We start from the raw sequence: 20,289 nt of genomic DNA, 5'->3' as shown, positions 1-20,289 counted from the left end.
GAGCTGGAGCAAGCCAAGGATGAGGAGAATGAGGAGGACAAGGAGCAGGAGGACAAGGAGCAGGAGGACGAGGAGGATGGGGAGCAGGAGGAGAAAGAGGAGCAGGAGGAAGAGGAGCAGGAGGAAGAGGGGCAGGAGGAAGAGGGGCAGGAGGAAGAGGGGCAGGAGGAAGAGGGGCAGGAGGAAGAGGGGCAGGAGGAAGAGGAGAAGGAGAAGAGGAGAAGGAGAAGAGGAGAAGGAGGAAGAGGAGAAGGAGGAGCAGGTGCAGGAGCAGCAGGACAAGGAGGAATTGCTGTGTGGATAAACTGTTTGTTTCACAACAACAGTTTTAGATTCCAATTTCACTGCGTAGCACCTTGGACAATGGCCTTCTGTGATACACACCAGTTGACTAACGACATGAGTGAAATTTGGTAGGCAACAACATGGTGTGGCTGTGTGGTTTAGAAGTTTGCTTCACAACCATGTGCCTTAGAGTTCAGTCTCATTGTGTGACACCACAGGCAAATGTCTTCTATAGGCCAACGAAAGCCTTGAGTGGATTTGGTAGATGGAAACTGAGAAAACCCATCATTACATACACATGCACAGACACACATATACATATCATCCTCTGTGTGTGTGTGTGTGTGTGTATGTATGTGTGTGTATGTGAGTGAGAGTATGTGGGTGTGTCCCCTTGCGGTAATATCATGTGATAGTTGTAAACAAGTGTCACCTTCATGCAAGTGGTGTCGATTTCTAATCTTCCATGAGAAACCTGTCCGGTGATTGAGAAATATTACCTTACTTGGAAATGGTTGAGGGTAGGTGACAGGAAGGGCACCTGGCAGTAGAAAAATCCACCTTGACAAATTCTGTGCAATCCAGGACAACATGGAAAAGCAGACATTGAAATAACGATGACAGGGGCAAGGTCAATAATTTAGGGTCGGTGGTGAATGAGGGGGTTATATCAACCCCACAATGTAACTAAGACTATTTTTAACAACTTTGGCAGAAATTTCAGCTGAAAGATAAAGAGCAGAAGTTCTCATCTAGGGTCCATACAAGAATTTTGGGGGTCCACACAACAAAATAGTAAATTGGGAATCCACAGTCGTATTTTAAGGGCCCCTGAAAAAATTTTGCTTTAGATATATGTAATGATATGTATTGCAAGAAATAGTTAAGTTTCTTTCTCTAACATTTTACGTAGTTCAACCTACACGAGTTAATGTGTGAAAAACAAAATAGGAGTTTTGAAAGAAGCTTCTATCAAAACTAGTTTTTAAACATCAAATGGTTATGGAGGGCCACAAAAATAAAATAATAATCAAAGCTGGGTCTATAGATTAAAATGGTGGAGAACCCCTAATATAGAGCAAGGCATTTTATCTGACTTTCTAAAGACTTGCCATTCTACTGCCTGATCATCATCATCGTTTAACGTCCACTTTCCAAGCTGGCATGGGTTGGACAGTTTGATTGAGGACTGACAAGCCAGCAGGCTGCACCATGTTCCAATCCTATTTGGCAAGGCTTCTACAGCTGGATGCCCTTCCTAATGCCAACCACTTCAAGAGTGTAGTGGGTGCTTTTTACGTACCACTGGCATGGGGGCCAGTCAGGCTGCACTGGCATCAATCATGCTCGAATGGTGCTTAAATTTTGGCACAAGGCTAACAGAGATTTAGAGGTGCGGAAAATCAATGACCTTACCTCCAGTACTTAGTTAAGCAACTCTGAAAGGACGAAGGGCAAAGTTTGATCTCGACAGAATTTGAACTCAGAATGTAAAGAGTCAAAAGAAATGCCATTAAGCATTTTGTCTGGCATGGTAACAATTCTACCAATTTGCTGCCTTTTACCATTGTATAATAATAGTAATTCCTTGTCTCAGGAAGCAAATGAAATCTAAGCGCCTTAAAAACAACAGCTCTAATATCCACAGGCACAATAGGTAAGCAGTTAAAGCATCAGTCTCAGTAACAATAATGGTTGCAGGTTCAAACCCAAGCCCAACTTGTGGCCGTGTGGTAAGTAGGTTGCTTACGAATCACATGGTTCCGAGTTCATTCCCACTGCATGGCACCTTGGGCAAGTGTCTTCTACTATAGCCTCGGGCCGACCAAAACCTTGTGAGTGGATTTGGTAGACAGAAACTGAAAGAGCCCATCGTCTATGTCTATATGTATATGTATGTGTGTGTGTGTATGTTTGTGTGTCTGTGTTTGCCTCCCCAACATTACTTGACAACCGATGGTGGTGTGTTTACGTCGCCGTAACTTAGCAGTTCAGCAAAAGAGACCTATAGAATAAGTACTAGGCTTACAAAGAATAAGTCCTGGGGTCGATTTGCTCGACTAAAGGCGGTGCTCCATCATGGCCACAGTCAAATGACTGAAACAAGTAAAAGAGTAAAAAAAAGAGTATAGCTGAAAAGAATACCAATTGAAATGTAACATCAACATCTCAACCAAGTTGAGGAAACAGCCTTAAAAAAAAAATAAATAAGCATCAAAGGTGTAGGCCTTCGTGATGATATATATACTTACTGTTAGTGGCATAAATCCAGAAGAAGAGAGCTTTTCTGAGCACACCGCCGTTACTAATACTGCTGTGCCACCAAACTGAAATAAAATTTGAAATTTGGTTGAAATATTTCACTACAAATTGAGAACTTTTTACAGTTTAATAGAATGTCTCAGACAAAATACCGCTAAGCATTTCACCTGGCAACGTTTCTGCCAGCTCGCCGCCTTAGACTTCTTTCGGTTTCTGTCAACCAAATCCACTCACAAGGCTTTGGTGGGCCTGGGATTATACTAGAAGACACTTGCCCAAGGTACCATGCAATGGAACTGAACCCAAGACCTCACGGTTGTGAAGCAAGTTTCTTCACTGCAAATACACGCATGTTCCTATAATATTTGTCCTAATAACTTACATTAGCCTGTCCTTTAACTGTATGGAAAATACATGCAAACATGTCATATACACAAGACAAGAATGACGTGCTTATTACTAACAAAAGGGCATAAAACCACCAAAAGGAAAATGCTGTCTCATTTTTTTAAAGCTTAACCCTTTCAATACCAGCCTGGCTGAAACCAACTCTGGCTCTGTAGTATAAATGTCTTATTTTCATAAGGTTTGAATTAAAATCGTCCACCAAACCTTAGTCACAATTTCTGTTCCTAACACCAGCTTAAGGATAACTAAATTATTTTACTAAATTCTTTGTTAAATTCAAAATGAATTGAAAGAAACAAAGAGCATCTCAATATAAATACGGTAACGAAATGGTTAATCAAAGGCAAGATAATAATACCCATGACCCTTTACAGGGACTCCGAGAGGAACAGGAAGTAGGAAGGAAGGAATCCTTAAACTGGACACCAGGTAAGAAATCTCCCAACAGAGTGACCACTGCTGAAGTCAAACAACCAGAGGCCTAATACTAATGTTAAACTGGGCGATGGATTAAATTTAATACATAAAGCATGAGGCTGGCACCTTTATTTTTAATCTCTTCATAATTCTTAAAACAATATAGCTTATATTTAAGATATATCATACAAGAATAAGCCACCATAGCGAGATTATGCAAAGGGAAGTAACTCCGGCAAACACTTAGTAACAAGCATGTACAATCCATTTCGTAAAGGTTTCTTACGTAAATACAAATCGACCCCAGTACATAACTGGTAATTTATGTTTGTTTGTTGGTTTTCTTGCCCGAGAATTTTGTTAGTTATATACACAACTCACTAGGATTTGAACTCACAAAACATTTTTCTGACTTGAAAACAACGGTTTTCATCCTCCCCATTTCATATGATTCTTTCATTAAAGCGACGTTAAATTGATTGATTCAACCTCAATATATATATATACTGTTGGTATTTATGCATCAAGGAGAAAGTACCCTTTCCTACGTAGTTCCTCGGTCTGCAAGAAATGACAGTCAAATCTTATCCTACTATCGTTTTGGAAACGGAAAGGAAAAATTAATAACATGTAGGGACACCGTATTTCGTTAAGCAACCGTAAAATACTACAAAGGGTCTGCAAGAAATGACAGCGAAATGAAAGCGGCGAGCTGGCAGAAACGTTAGCACGCCGGGCGAAATGCGTAGCCAGAGGATGCAAATTTTAATGCATTATGGGATAAGAAGGGAACTTAGAAGAATTATTTTTGTCACTTGTTATGAGCAATTGGTATAGAACTGCTAAGAATTTGATCAAAAGTATGTTTTTCACTACCAAAATTGTTAGCACATTAGATAAAAGCAATAAAATGCCCCACAGCATCTCTTCCTGCTATATGTTCTGTGCTCAAATCCTGTTGAGGTCAGCTTTGCCTTTTATCCTTTCAGGGTTGATAAAATACATACTGATGTCAATGTAATTGCTTGGCCCCCTCCCCTACAATTTCAGCCTTTGTACCTATAGTAGAAAGAATTTTATTTTAGCTAAGAAAGTAGGGCAGTGTCCATAGCACTTCCAAATCTTTCTATAGTCACTGCAGTTGATATTTAGCTTCAACTATGAAAAGTCTTATTTATTTGGAAGTATGAGTTAATTCAGGGCTGGCCAACCTGAGGCCCACGGGCCCACTTGATACTTTCTTGAAATAGGTGACCTCTTCATTGTGTTTAACTTCAAAATAAAATTGTTTGTGTAAAACATTTGTATGAAAATAAATCTAAAATTTATAAGTGGCAATAAAGCAATAGCCTAGAATTTTATAATTTTAAACAAACGAAAAGTATGAAAAATTATTGATTCTATAATTTGATTATTTGACTATTAGTGCATAAAGTATACAAGTGGCTCTCAAAAATTTTTCTGTGATTAAAGTGGTCTGCAGTGTAATTGAAGTTGACCAGGCCTGAGTTAATTAACACATACTTCAACAAGGCAGCTTGTTAGCATACTGGACAAGATGCTTTGGTGGCATTTCATCCGTCTTTATATTCCGAGTTCAAATTCCACTGACATTGACTTTGCTTTTCATTATTTCAGGATCAATAAAATAAATACCAGTTGAATATTGGGGTTGATGTAATTGACTTATCCCTTCCCTTGAAATTGCTGGCCTTGTGCCAAAATTTGAAACCAATACATACCTCAACCACTGCAGCACCATCCGCAAATCTGGCATATTTACCCGTAGTTATTTTTAATTTCCTAAAACAAATTAGAAAATAAATCTAAGTAACAAAAAACTATATTCTTTTGCAATTTTATTTTCTTCCAATAAATTTCATTTACACATGTACAAAAAATAGATGTCAAGAGAAAACTAAACACTAGTTTGCAATCAATTAACTGAAATGTCTGGGATACTACTTATGAATTTAATTATACTACACAATTAAAATCATTTGAGTAACATGGTATCATAGGCAAGAATATGGCAGGAAGGCAAATTAACAAATTCTCATATCTAAAGAAAATGTGTTGCTCTGGGTAGAACATGTGAGTCTCTGAACAAAAATGTTTTAAAGACTTTTATGTCTGTACTACACATGCTATTGTATCTAATTAAATTAAGTTCTGAAGGATTGTAATCAAGAAATAGGAAAGAATAAGAAAAGTAAAATAGTCGAATATACTGAGTTCCATCAGAATAATAAGTGATAATAAAAAGTCTTGATTAAAAATACAATGATGATGTTAAAGAATTCGTTTTTAACAGTCGAACTCGAAGTAGATTATGCTATAAATAAAAGCGTGTAAATATTGGATTAAAAACCCTATAGGATAGAGAAGTCGTCAAAGGCTGCCCGTCACATTCGAACCCTGAAAACACGGCAGATGATAGTGAAGTACAACAATGTTGATTTAAATGCAAGTAACCGTTTTTCGCTCAAAGGTACTATGACAACTACCTGTCACAGGTAACATCGCAACAAGTTCAATATGTGCAACAAGATGTTTAGGTTTATATTAAATATTTCCACACACACACACATTTTTGTACCCTACTTTCTTTCCGTAAAGGTATCCTTTCCCAAGAGGTATGAGGCATTAATCTGCAATTCTGCCAACGAATTTTTTAGAAGCAAAAACCCACTTAAGTTCTAAAACATAAAGAGCTATTATAAGGTATGAGGCATTAATCTGCAATACCGCCAACGAATCTTTTAGAAGCGAAAACCTACTTAAAAGTTATAAAACATAAAGAGCTATTATGAGGTATGAGGCATTAATCTGCAATTCCGCCAACGAATTTTTTAGAAGCGAAAACCTACTTAAAAGTTCTAAAACATAAAGAACTATTTCAAATTAAAGAATAAAAACTTAATTGAAAGCCAAGTTTTAAAAAAGCCCCTTTAAATGATATTCAATTAACATATTTCGCAGCACAACATTTAATTGAAAAGTTTAAAACGATAGATTTTATTTTCGTAAAGGAAAAAAAAAAGCCGGTGGCAATGTCATTGAACATAGCAATGACAACAAACAAGATTCCTTCTACGAGACATGGACGGACGTTGTGACACGCATGCCGCTCCAAGAAATAATATAGACAGGTAATGGAAACGGTATCGGAGATTCATTTGGTTTAAGGGTTTGATACAACCAGGGAGAAATTATTATTATTATTAATATTAAATATTTTCGTTATCTCTGAATTTTTTACACGGATTTTTTTGAAACGGACAAAACCCTTTGTAACTTTCATCCTGTGTTTTGTCCCTACAGGTTTTAATTTGATTTTTGTTTAGCCCTTGTGGCCAATAAATAAATTAATTATTATTATTATAGACATATATTGTGGAGAACGAGAAAATAAGGAAGGACAGACAGATATATAGATATAAACACACCTCATCCCGATGTCCACATCTATTTCTCCATGCTTACTACGCTTTTGCCAAGCAGTCGTCGAACTATTCGAAGAGCATCGACAGTGGTGAGGAAATGATTTGATTAAGAAGGAACCGCTGACCTCGGCTCGCCTGTGTTTATAGAAACGAGCGAAGGCAACACGTGCTTGCCTCACGGAGACGGCCATCGTAGTCTGCAAATTCTCGTTAGATTCTCGTTTATAGTGACGAGACTTTGCCGCGACTTGAATGTGGCGGGATTCTTGAAGATCAACAATTGATGTCAATCGATGTGAGTTCATGTTTTTCACCTTATATATTATTTTATTGAAGCCTATTATAAACTTATGTACTACATTAATGTTAATAGCAAATATTTATTTAATTTTCCGCACTTTTGGCTTCAAAACGAATAACTATTCATTCATTTTTCTTCACCATGTACAACCATAGATTTTCACTCACAACTTAACAAAGTTAGCAAATGGTATTTTCTTCTTTAATTTTACCCTTTAGTGTTTAAACCGGCCAAACTATTCTCCCTATTTTATGTTCCAACTAGTCAGATATTGTCATTCATAGCTACCTTATTGTGTCATTTTAAAAATATACAATCACATCATTGAAATCTCAAAGTCATGAAATGATGCAAGATTAATTTTACATGGTGTGAATACATAAGCTTTACATTTGACAAATGTTTCTAGTTGTATTTTCTCCTTTCGCGAATGAATTATCTTTTTCCGAACTCTTTTTATTATTTAATGCAATATTACATGTTCAATTAATGGGTATATAATCTTCTAGCATTTAAACCGGTTATATCCACCCCCAAATATTCTGTTTTATGTTAAAACCACCCAGTCTTAGCCTCTCACCACCAACTCTATAATGTCAGTCTGAAGATAAACAATCATATAATTGAAATATGGGACCTACAAGATAATTCGTGATTAATTCTAAACAATGGGAATAAATAAATAAGCACTATATTTTCTTCCTTCAAGAATGGATTTTTTTCATTGTAATAGTGTATATAGAATTCTATAAACCTAATTGTGTGTTCGTATATATATATTTCCTATCATGTCTGTAATGGATTTGTGACTATTCGGTGGTACAGAAGTATTTTTTTGACTTCTATCTTTAGCGATACAGGTACTCGTGTAGTACCCTTGTGTATATATGTACATATCTAATATTGTATGTATGTATTTTATTAATTTGCCTGTACGGCTGATAATTCGTTTACCACTCGTGGTGGTATTTTAATAATACTATCCCTATATATATATATAACATTGTTATAGTTCGGAATGGTCATTTTGCCAGTTTAGCCAATAAAAACACACGCACTATATATAAACGTACTAATATATATATATATATTTAATCAATAAATCATTGAGTATACAGGGTGGCCCAAAAGTAGGTTTACAGTTATTCAACTATCTCTTTTGTATTCATATATTAACAGTTTAGATCTTAATTATATATATAAAAAAAATGGAACCATTATTCAGTAAGATGGAACACCTCCACATTATGCGTTGACAAACCAATCCATTCCACAGCGTTGGTTTGGCAGACTGGGCAGCATGGAATGGCCACAGTGTTCACTTGGCCTGACACTAATGGATTTCTTTTTTTGGGTGTTGTAAAGAACAAGGTTTATGCGAAAATTCCCAGAACAGTAAATGAATTTAAAAATTACATTTCTGACGCATTCACTAAAACTGATGGAGATGGGAATTTGTGCCAGAGTGTTCTGAAGAGAGGTTTGAAGAATGTTGATAACCGTAAACCTACTTTTGGGCCACCCTGTATATGATTTTCTGTTTTGACAAGACTCGAAAGTTGTTAACTTTACTTTTAGAAGTATTTCAATTTTTCTTCTACCTTAAGTGTAATAAAGAATCATTTTTTTAAAAATATGAATTAGAAATATCGCAAAAGAAATTTTATTTACGTTAAACGTAGTTAGATATTTCGCATGTTAGCTTAATTTTGTTGGGACCAATTACATGTATGTTTATTTACATTATAAAGTGTGTTGTTTCATTAAATTTTTTTTACATATTATTAACCAAACCCAAGTGCCAAAACAAGTTTTTATAACCGAGTCAGACCCTTAGTTTGACCAAAATTCTTTCCTAAGTTTCTATCGCAAGCACCCTACAGCGAAGCGTTGTGTTTTCTTTTTAGAAACTTTTATTGGAATACAGCACGTATGTATATGATTCATATATAATACAAAACCACATGAAAACTATAAATCCAAAACCGAGAGGGGGGAAAGAACAAGTTTGAGAGTGGAGGAGGGGCAGTCGTTTAAAATCATCGATTAAAAAAGATTTTTTTATAGAAACAACTTGAGACCCATTGTTTTGAAGTGTCTGATGCAAAAATTTGAAAAATCCCGGCCAAAACAAAGAAATCCGAATTTAAGTGAGGCAGCTATTCCCGAAAAATAATCATATTTTATTCCCTTAGAATTCCTTCCTTTAATTTTATTATAACTATATATAGGATTATGATTATTGTTGCTATTCTAAATCTTCGGTTTTGGGCAACAGGTCATCTCCGCTGGGTAACAAGTATAAAAATAATAAACAGCAGACTAATAATAAATAGGTTAAATGAAAATAGGCGAGCGCTTATGCAATTATTGTTACATTTACACCTAAAAATGGGTGTTTTGATTGAGTAACTATACTAAGTGTGGCCATCGAATAAAGATGACACTTTTAAATAAAACCTGGTTATTAAATACCAGACTCATTCATTGTCGCTCTGTCGTCTACATTAGAAACGTTTAATTTGTAATGGTGAGCGCCAAATTTTGAACTGTCAAATCTAAACATTGTGATTAAATCCCAGTCGAGTTTTCATTTTTAAATGGTCTCTTTCTTTCCGATCAACAACTGTTATGAAAAAGGTAGTTTTAATCAGTTCAAATATATTTATTTTTCTCTTATATTTTAAACCACTTCCATCACTTTTTGTTTTGTTTTTTTTTTCCACCCGCCCACCTCCCCGGGTGGCGGGGTGTCTCAAAGAAAGTACCTACAAGTAGCACACATCGTTTTCCTGACTACAGGAAGCATTTAATACTCTAGAATCTTCAGCTATAAACGTTTACAGGGTACTACTGGGGAACAGTGGTCCCGGTGCGCGCACTCGCGAATTCGCGCTAGCTAGACGTAAGTAGTCGATCCTAAATAATTTTTTAAACCCTAACCTTAGTTTGTTTATAAAAATAATTTATTTACTTAGTTTTAAAAAATTATTTAGGATCGACTACTTACGTCTAGCTAGCGCGCACCGGTGGGGGGGGGCACTGTTCGCTAGTAGTACCCGTTTATAATATATATATACACACATTTATATATTTTTAAACTATTACGAAAAGTGAGGTGAAAGCAACAGTTGCCATTCCGTGTAAATATCGCTTTTCGGCATCTTCTCAGAATTCGAAAAGACGGGTCATTATGATTAAAAACAAAATGAATAAAGGGAAACAACTAAAGTGAACCATTGGCATAAACTTGGATAAATAATTTAAAGCTTGAGAAAACAAAAAGCTAACAAGTCAGCTGTGAAGCCTGCTTCGATCGAGTTTTTGGCATAATTACAGTTATGTACCCCCACTCGGACTTTTTGTCATAGCTTTCCAAAAAATGGATATTTTTTAATGAAATTTTCCAGGAATGTATTATAGATGTAGATTAGGTTTATAACCGAATTTGTTGTGGAAAATGTGCCTTTATGCACTCGCATATTAAATTTTTGGTGCGTTAGTTAAGGCTTATTTAGCTGTTATTTTTAGCAAATTTCACGACCACCTCGTATCCTCCTCGTTTGTTTGTCGGTCTGACGTATAGATGTTTTTCACTATCTTTCTCTCCATAAATACATTTCATGGTTATAGCTGGGATTTGAGCCAGATTAAACTGTGATATTCGAAAAAAAAAATAACATTTTTTTATTCGAAAAAAGTTTTGTTTTTTTTTTTTCTTTAGAAAAATTTAAAAACTTTTTTACATAATCGTGTGTGAATTCCCGTGTGTAGAAGAATGCAAATTCGCAGAAACTTTCTTAAAATTCCAAACAATAAAGAAGTTATGAGGGGTTATAATGGCGTGCTAGAAGCAGAATTCCGCTTTGTATGATGTGAGACTAAGGGAAACCTTTATGTAGTTACTTGGCTTAATAGAAGTAGCAGCCAAATTTCTAAACCTCTTCCGATTGTTTAAAAAAAAAGAGCATAGCTAAAGATATGTGCCCCGCCACTGACTTTCTTTCCTCATAACTTTCTGAAAAATAGATAGTTTTTAATGAATTTTTTTTTTAAATAGGTGTGGGAATTTCATGTAAGAAAAAACGCAATTGGGGATGGAGTTGGATAATTTCTACATCTCGACTTTGTTTCCTCATACATTCTGATGAGGTGTGTGAATTCTCCGACCCCCACCCCCTACTATTTATTTTTCTCACATCAAATTCCAATATAATTGTAATCTATACCACCTGAAATGTGTTTCAGGCATTACACTGCAGACATGCTGGAGCACCACCAAGCGAATCTGCCTAGTACTTACTCTGTCAGTCTCTTTTGCCCAACCGCTAATTTACTCTGACGTAAACACATCAACACCAGTTGTCAAGTAGTGATGGGAGTTGGAGAGACACACATGTGACAGTCTTCTTTCAGTTTCTGCCTGCCAAATCCATTCACAAGGCTTTGGTCAGACTGAGGCCATAATAGAAGACACTTGCCCAAGGTGCCACACATCCCAGAGTTGAAAATTTCATTTAAGAAATATCCATTTTTCTGAAAGCTATGACGAAACAATGTCCAGGAGTGGAGTTCACATGTATAGTTATTTTGAGATTTTAAATGTATGATCTGGTAATCTTCAATTCATTGCACTGCCTTGCTCATCAGAGAAGAGCTTTAACCCAAACTCAATGTATGTGTGTGTGAATATAATAGAAAATATTGATTTGAAGGCTCAAACTCGCATGGAGCAATCTAGCTGGATATCTTGCAGTCAGGACACATCAATTAAATTTAGGATGTAATTTAACATGGCTACACACCTGAAAATCCAAGAAACACTTCCTTATCTGGAAGAGAAGGGGGATGGTGGTGAAGATGTGTCAGGGCATACCCTGCAATTAAAATTCAGAAGTGAGAAGCAAATAAGATATAACTGTTTGGTTACAGCTGTTTCATAATTCACTTTCAGTTACATCATTAACTCTTGATTTGAAGGTGCATACACATTATATACATATATAACAGTTGTATAGTTACATAATGATTCACCAAAGAGAAGTATTCTTCAGACCAGTTTCTGGACATTTCCAGTTTGTTTCTAATGTGCCAGATAAAATCAGCCCATTTTATACTTGCTTGGCAAATGGGGGGTAAAAACATAAAAAGGAAACCATCTTTGCATGTTTATTTGTAAACAAGACAAGTACTTAATACAGGTTCTTAAGTTTGTTTATTTACTCCATCAAAATTGATGATTTATTAAATGCATTCTTACAGTAAACTTGGAATTATTATGAATTTACTGCAGATACACATTCCTTCAGACACCTGAAAGAATGCGTAGAGGCAGGAATATCAGAAAAGTGACTCACTGGTTTGATCTGCTTTCCCAGGAAAATGTCGAGTTGGGATGAGTTACACTCTGCATTTGGTGCAGATGAAACTATAAACTTTGGACCCCGTTATGAGACTGGTACTGCTCTGTACCAAGTTAATACATTTGCGACACTATCATCCGGCAGCAATGAGGTAAGATCCTTTTTTTTCTTTTTCTCTTTATTAGCTTGCTACCCTTTTATGTATAATGTATTTATTTTTTCTGCCAAGGTCGACTTTGACTTTCATCCTTTCGGGGTTGATATATTAAGTACCAGTTGCATACTGGGGTAAATCTAATCGACTGGCTCCCTCTCCCAAAATTTCGGGCCTTCTGCCTAGAGTAGAAAAGAATCATTATCATTTAACGTCCGTTTTCCATGCTGGTATGGGTTGGATGGTTTGACAGAGTCTGACAAACGAGGAGGCTGCACCAGGCTCCATTTTGATCTGGCAATGTTTTTACAGCTGGATGCCCTTCCTAATGCCGGCCATTCTGAGAGTGTAGTGGGTGCTCTTTACGTGTCACTGACACAGGAGCCAGTCAGGCGGCACTGGCATCAGCCACGTTCAGATGGCGCTTTTTACGTGCTATCGGCATAGGGGCCAGTCGGAGAGGGGCGCATCGACCAAGGTTCAGATGGTGCTTTTTACATGCCACCAGCACAGGGAACCCATGCATGAATGGTGCTTATTGCATGCCACCAGCACGGGAGCTAGTCATGCAGCACTGGTATCGGCCACAACTACAAAATATAATTATTTTTTCCTCTTTGTCTTTCTCTCCTTTCCTCCTTCACTTTATTTCTTTCATTTTCATCTCACCTCCACCTGTTTTGGTATCGTGTAGAAAAGCACCAGTGCCACATAGAACAGCACCCATGCTGGTGTCATGTAATAAGAACCCATGCCAGTACCACATAATAGTACCCATGCCGGTGCCACGTAAAAAGTCGAGGGATTACTGGATATCTAAAACACATGCACAGGCAACCTATAAACACAGCAGTCACAGAATAGATTAACTATACATAAGCAAAAAGCATACATCATCATTGTTTAGTGTCCACCTTCCATGCTTGAAACAAACGCCAGCATAAAAACATTTATATACACATGCCCATATGAAACAATAACTACACCTTTTGAATCTCCCATGAAAATTTAACTAGCTAACTACTGGTTCAAAGTAGTTTAGTATTTATTGTTTTTTAAACATTTTGGTTCAATAGACTAACAGTGGACCAGTAAAATTGGTCCCCCATTTAGTATTTATTGCTTTACTATTTTTTATCTTTACATATATCTTAACCCATTTGTTACTGTATTTATTTTGAAATGCTCTCTGTTTCTTTCAATTACTTTAAATATAACAAAGAATTTAGTAAAATAACTTAGTTATCATTCAGCTTAGTGTTAGGAACATAAATTGTGACTAAGGTTTGGTGGAAGATTTTAATTCAAATCTTAAGAAAAGAAAGATATTTGTACTGCAGAGCCAGAGGTGGTTTCAGCTAGGTTGGTATCGGAATGGTTAAGAATTGTTTCTCTATTATATATTTTAACCCTTTTGTTACCATATTTATTTTGAGATGATCTGTGTTTCTTACAATTAATTTTAAATATAACAATTTAGTAAAATAACTTAATTATCATTAAGCTAGTGTTAGGAACATAAATTGTGACTAAGGTTTGGTGAAAGATTTTAATTCAAATCTTATGAAAACAAGACATTTGTACTCAGAGCCAGAGCCAGTTTCAGCCGGATTGGTAATGAAAAGGTTAAATAAATAATTGAAATTTTTCCCCTGTTTTTGCCCCCATCCCAAAAATAACCTTTAAGTTAAACAAGATGCCCTATGCTGAATTGTTGCATCACGGGTCTACCCAACGGTATAATAGTAGACACTTGCCCAAAGTGCTACACTGTGGGACTGAACCCAGAACCATGTAGTTGGGAAGCAGGCTTCTTTCCACACAGCCACATCTGAGCTTACAAGCATTTTCTATTTTCTTCTTCTTCAGGATAGTGAATCATATCCTCACGTGGTGTCTGAAGAGTTGGGTGATTTATTTTGTGTTGCTGTCAACAACAATTTGTTTCTCTTTGTGGACTGCCAGTTTACCACGTCTCTGAAGTTTGGTAAGTGTCTTTGATCTTTTTATTACTGTCTGTCTGCATCGGTGAAAATGGTGTTCATCATCATCATCATCATCATCGTTTAACGTCTGTTTTCCGTGCTAGCATGGGTTGGACAGTTCGACCGGGGTCTTGGAAGCCAGGAGGCTACACCAGGCTCCAGTCTGATCCGGCAGTGTTTCTACAGCTGGATGCCCTTCCTGACGCCAAGCACTCTGTGAGTGTAGTAGGTGCTTTTTGCGTGCCAGGGGAGGCTGGCAGCGGCCACGATCGGTTGGTGCTTTTTTAGGTGCCACCGACACAGAAGCCAGTCAAGGCAGTGCTGGCATCAGCCACGTTTGGATAGTGCTTTTTACAGGCCACCAGCACAGGTATCACAACTACAATTTCCATTTGATATTTATTTTGATGTTGATGTACTTGACTCATTACTATAAAACCGTGGAGGCAAGTTGCTTAGTTGTTAGAGGTGTTGTCCCCGACCTCAAAATATCAGGCCTTATACCTATAATAGAAAGGATTATTATTATTAAGGTGGTGAGCTGACAGAATCATTAGCACGCTGGACAAAATGCCTAGTGGTTATTCACCTGTTGCTACATTCAGAGTTCAAATTCCCACAAAAGTCAACTTTGCCTTTCATCCTTTCAAGGTTGATATGATCGACTAGTCCCCTCCCTGCCTAAATTTCAGGCCTTCTGTAGAAAGGGTTCTTCTTTTTCTTACTATTAATTAAGGCAGTGAGCTGGCAGAATCATTAGCACGCCTGATTGAATGCTCGGCAGCATTCCGTCCATCTTTACATTCTGAGTTCAAATTCACCAAGATCCACTTTGCCCTTACATCCTTTCATGGTTGATGGAATAAATACTAGTGGAGCTCGGTAGTCAGTGTTATTGACTATCCCCCTTCTGCAAAATTTCAGACCTTGAGCCTGAAGATGGAATAATTATTATTATACCCAACAGGTGCAGGAGTAGCTGTGTGGTAAGTAGCTTGCTAACCAACCACATGGTTCCAGGTTCAGTCCCACTGCGTGGCATCTTGGGCAAGTGTCTTCTGCTATAGCTCCGGGCCGACCAATGCCTTGTGAGTGGATTTGGTAGACGGAAACTGAAAGAAGCCTGTCGTATATATGTGTATATATATATATGTGTGTATGTATGTGTTTGTGTGTCTGTGTTTGTCTTCCTAGCATTGCTTGACAACCGATGCTGGTGTGTTTACGTCCCCGTCACTTAGCGGTTCGGCAAAAGAGACCAATAGAATAAGTACTGGGCTTACAAAGAATAAGTCCCGGTGTCGATTTGCTTGACTAAAGGCGGTGCTCCAGCATGGCCGCAGTCAAATGACTGAAACAAGTAAAAGAGAGTAACAATCTCTTTATTTTCAAAATATCACCTACTGATTCAAAATATCACCTACTTCCACCACACAGAACTTTACTGTCACTCTGTCCTCATCATCAGTATGTTTCCAAAGGTAAAGAGGCAATCCTTATACTCTTTCAGGCTGGTGGGGCTGATGCTGTTAGTGTTCAGTCTGAAGCTTTGCTGGTCATTGTCTGTAGTGAGAACAGGGACAGTGATGAGATGAGATTTGTACAGTTGTGATGTGATGAGATTCGTGCAGTGGTGGGGAAAAGATGAGATAAACTGTTTAGTATCTGATGAGTTAATAACAGCAGGAATAACGAATATAAGGGGAACGGCTCCTTTGGGTGAGAACAGCAGTACACGACCTGCTATTACAGAAAAGTGAAAACCGTCATAATAGGTGTTGATCATCTGATTCTATTATTGATTAAGACGGCAATCTGCCAGAAAGGTGGAGAGCTGGCAGAATCGTTAGTGCACTGGGCAAAATGCTTGGTGGTATTTTTGTCTGCCATTACGTTCTGAGTTCAAATTCCGCCGAGGTCGACTTTGCCTTTCATCCTTTTGGAGTCAGTAAATTAAGTACCAGTTGCGCACCACGGTCGATGTAATTAACTTAATCCCTTTGTCTGTCCTTCTTGGTCCCCTCTGTTTAGTCCCTTGTGGGCAATAAAGAAGTAAGTATTGTTTCCATGCTGGGTAACATGCTTAGAAGCATTTTGTCTGTCTTTACATTGTGAGTTCAAATTCTACCAGTTGACTTTGCCTTCATCTTTCTGGGGTCGATGAAGTGAGGTCAATGTAATCGACTTGACCACTCCCTTAAAATTGCTGGCCTTGTCCAAAATTTGAAATCGGTATACTATAATTAAGGTAGTGAGCTACCAGCTTTGTTACCATGAAGGACTCAGTGCTTAGCAGTGTTTCGTCTGTCTTTACACTGTGAGTTCAAATTTCGCCAAGATCATCTTTGCCTTCCACCCTTTTGGGGGCTTGATAAAATAGGCACCAGATGAACACTGGGGTCAATGCTGGTCCTGTACTGAAATTTCAAACGTTTATGTTCTGAGTTCAAATTCCTCTGAGGTTGACTTTACTTTTCATCCTCTCAGGGTTAATAAAATAAGTACCAGTTGAGCACTGGGCCATATGTTGCCCACAAGTTTGCTGATGACATCATCATCATCATCAATTAATGTCTGCTTTCCGTGCTGGCATGGGTTGGACGGTTTGACTGAGGGCTGGCAAACCAGATGGCTGCACCAGGCTCCAATCCGATCTGGCAATGGTTCTGCAGCTGGATGCCCTTCCTAAAGCCAACCATTCTGCGAGTGTAGTGGGTGCTTTTTACACGCCACCGGCTTGAGAGCCAGTCAGGCAGTACTGGCATCAGTTACACTTGAATGGTGCTTTTTACGTGCCACCAGCACTGGCAATGCTAAAATTTGTTCTGCTTTTGATTCCTGGTAAACAAGATAAAATCCATACCAGGCTTCTTCTATTGATAGTCTATTAAACAAACTTAAGAATTATCACACAATTATGAAGCAAACTTCTTAATCATACAAACATACTGATTATATATTTCAAACTATTTTGTTTCTCTCTTTTTCTCTTTCCAGACGTCTTCGTTGATGCTTTGAGATATTGTCCCGATGGTTCTTTTCTGATTGTTGGGGACAAAAAAGGTATTATCTACATTGTCGACACAGACAGCTCGGAGATCATCTTTACATTTGTAAGCATTCAGTTTCCAGTATCTATAATTTTAAAAGGCCACACCTCTAATTGACACTAATGCAAAGAAAAAATTTTTGCACAGTATTACAGAAGTTAGCTGTTGTTTTCTTCTCATTAGTAGGAAAGGACAGGCCCTCCCAGACTGGTAGGAGAGAACAAACTTTTCCACAGAGCAGGGGAAACAAGAAATCAAACATCATCATCGTTTAACGTCCGTTCTCCATGCTAGCATGGGTTGGACGGTTCGACCGGGGATCTGGGAAGCCAGGAGGCTGCACCAGGCTCCAGTCTGATCTGGCAGTGTTTCTACAGCTGGATGCCCTTCCTAACGCCAACCACTCTGTGAGTATAGTGGGTGCTTTTTACATGCCACCGGCACAGGTGCCAGGCGAGGCTGGCAATGACCACGATCGGATTGGTGCTTTTTACGTGCCACTGGCACAGAAGCCAGTCAAAGCAGCGCTGGCATCAGCCACGTTCGGATGGTGCTTTTTACGTGCTACCGGCCCAGGGATCACAACTACAGTTTCCATTGATTTTGATGTACTTGACTCAATAGATCTCCTCAAGCACAGGGTCGAAACAGTTGCTAAAACTACATATGGCTCAAGTAGTTGGGTTGAAGTAAATGACAGATAAAGTCTACCATTCCAGAACAGAAACAACCCAAATATCAGGCCTCCACTTAGTTTTCCTTTACCTAAATTCCATTCAGAAATCTTTAGCTGACTCAAAGCTATAGTAGCCCTAAGTCCCTTACAGTAAACCAGAAACATGCCATTACTGACTAAACTTTTTGTCTATGCTGCTGCATCTGCACTCATGCCCTAGGCAGACCTAGTCAAACTGACCTAAGATCAAAAGCAATCCAACCATGACTGTCTCATCTATTTTTATGTGTCTAGGATGATATTATTCAATGCATTTCTGTTTTTTTTTTTTAAGTTGTTGGCTGTAATTTGAGGTGAGGTCTTGTCGTTATTTCTACCTGGTTAAATAGTTAGTATATTCAAAACCAACCATCTTATGGTAGACGTCCACGCCTACCAATCAAGAAATACCAGTACACAGTTCCAGTCAGGAAATGGAGTTGATTTAATCTACTATCCCCCATGTACTTTCTGCGTCAGACTCCCATTTTTGATGAAGCTCCCAATGTAAAACTTTCTCAACCTGATCTTGTCTCTCTTTCTTATATTATTATTTTTATGTCATCATCATCATCATTTAACGTCCGTTTTCCATGCTAGCATGGGTTGGACGGTTTTGACTGAGGGCTGGCAACCAGATGGCTGCACCAGGCTCCAGTCTTGATCTGGCAGAGTTTCTACAGCTGGATGCCCTTCCTAACGCCAACCACTCCGAGAGTGTAGTGGGTGCTTTTTACGTGCCACCTGCACGGGGGCCAGTCAGGTGGTACTGGCAATGACCTCGCTCGAATCTTTTTTACACGTGCCACCGACACAGGTGCCAGTGAAGCGACGTGATGAGCTGGCAGAATCATTAGCTTGCTTCCCAGCATTTCATTTGTCTTTACATTCTGAGTTCAAATTCCACTGAGGTCAATTTACCCTCATCCTTTCAGGTCAGTTAGATAAATACCAATCAAACACTTTGATTGATTTAATTGATTAGCCACCTCCCCTGAAATTCCAGGGCCTTGTGCATACTGTAGAAATGATTATTATTTTAAATGTTGGCAGAGTGGTTAGAGTGTCACACAGAATACTTCGTGCTGTTCTGATTATCTGCCTACTGAGTTCAAACCCTGCTGAGGTCCATATGACCTCTCTTTCCAGTGTTGATGTTGTGAAGATCACTAGCTTCTAAGTCTGTCCAATAGAAATTGCTGGCATGCAAATCTGCCGAATAGAATCAAATGGAAAGCTGTAGAGCTCTCTAGGATGTTCTAATGGCTTACTGCTATAGAAGCATTGTTGGTAGAGGGGCATTTCTCCTTTTGCATCTGTTCTTTTCTTGTTATACACTGTTTGAGAGACAGAAGTACCACTGTGTTCGTCTTTGCGAGTAAACAAGAGAAGTACAGCAGTTAATAAAATAGTGTACTGGTTAAGTTTGGTGGGGTGTGGCAGTTTATTTGACTAACCCTCCCCAAAGAAATTTTTGCTATTGTGAAATTGTCTGAAACAATTGTTATTGCTATTTTTCTTCCAGAACCTTCTAGCTGGTAAGAAGATATCTGGAGATCATGCTTTTAGAAAAATAATAGTAAAAGAAAATACAGGTGAGTTAAAATGTTGGGTGGAGAATGCTTCAATGGGTACCTTTAATATCGTCATTGACCCTGTAGCAGGGCAGTCGGATTATTTTGCTCCTGCATAACAAACACGCTGGTACTGCATTTTAAAAGCTAGTGGCAGAGGAATACACATGACTTCTGCCCAGCTGAAGGGTATGATAACTTCAAAAAAACTTTCGGTAACTTCCTATAATTGATGACTTGATGAAGGGAAAAGCAATTAAATTGATGGTCGTTATCAACATCATTACGGTGACAAGTTGGCAAAATCGTTAATGCTTCTGACTTAAAAG

General features: G+C 38.1%; 2 protein-coding genes across 3 annotated transcripts in view; one reads left to right on the top strand and one right to left on the bottom strand.

The window, feature by feature from the left end:
- The window catches only part of LOC115210623 (polyribonucleotide nucleotidyltransferase 1, mitochondrial-like), a 578,459-nt gene extending 571,435 nt beyond the window's left edge, over window positions 1-7,024 (bottom strand). The window contains exons 1-3 of the mRNA XM_029779226.2: window positions 6,822-7,024; window positions 5,115-5,175; window positions 2,538-2,612 (exon numbers count right to left, since the gene is read on the bottom strand). Of these exons, the coding sequence (XP_029635086.2) occupies window positions 2,538-2,612; window positions 5,115-5,175; window positions 6,822-7,009 (324 nt within the window). The 5' untranslated portion in view covers window positions 7,010-7,024. The remainder of the gene's footprint in view (window positions 1-2,537; window positions 2,613-5,114; window positions 5,176-6,821) is intronic.
- The window catches only part of LOC115210692 (kinetochore-associated protein 1), a 115,998-nt gene continuing 102,712 nt past the window's right edge, over window positions 7,004-20,289 (top strand). For both annotated transcript variants that reach the window (XR_004998850.1, XM_036502411.1), the window contains exons 1-5: window positions 7,004-7,113; window positions 12,498-12,633; window positions 14,506-14,623; window positions 17,619-17,734; window positions 19,912-19,981. Coding sequence is in view for 1 of the 2 variants with exons in the window: in XM_036502411.1 (XP_036358304.1) it covers window positions 7,112-7,113; window positions 12,498-12,633; window positions 14,506-14,623; window positions 17,619-17,734; window positions 19,912-19,981 (442 nt within the window). In the remaining variant the exon portion in view is untranslated. The remainder of the gene's footprint in view (window positions 7,114-12,497; window positions 12,634-14,505; window positions 14,624-17,618; window positions 17,735-19,911; window positions 19,982-20,289) is intronic.

The sequence above is a fragment of the Octopus sinensis genome, linkage group LG4 (genome assembly GCF_006345805.1).
Source record: "Octopus sinensis linkage group LG4, ASM634580v1, whole genome shotgun sequence".
NCBI lineage: Eukaryota > Metazoa > Mollusca > Cephalopoda > Octopoda > Octopodidae > Octopus > Octopus sinensis.
Note: the sequence above shows the minus strand (reverse complement) of the source record. Positions and strands in the feature narration are given on the sequence as shown.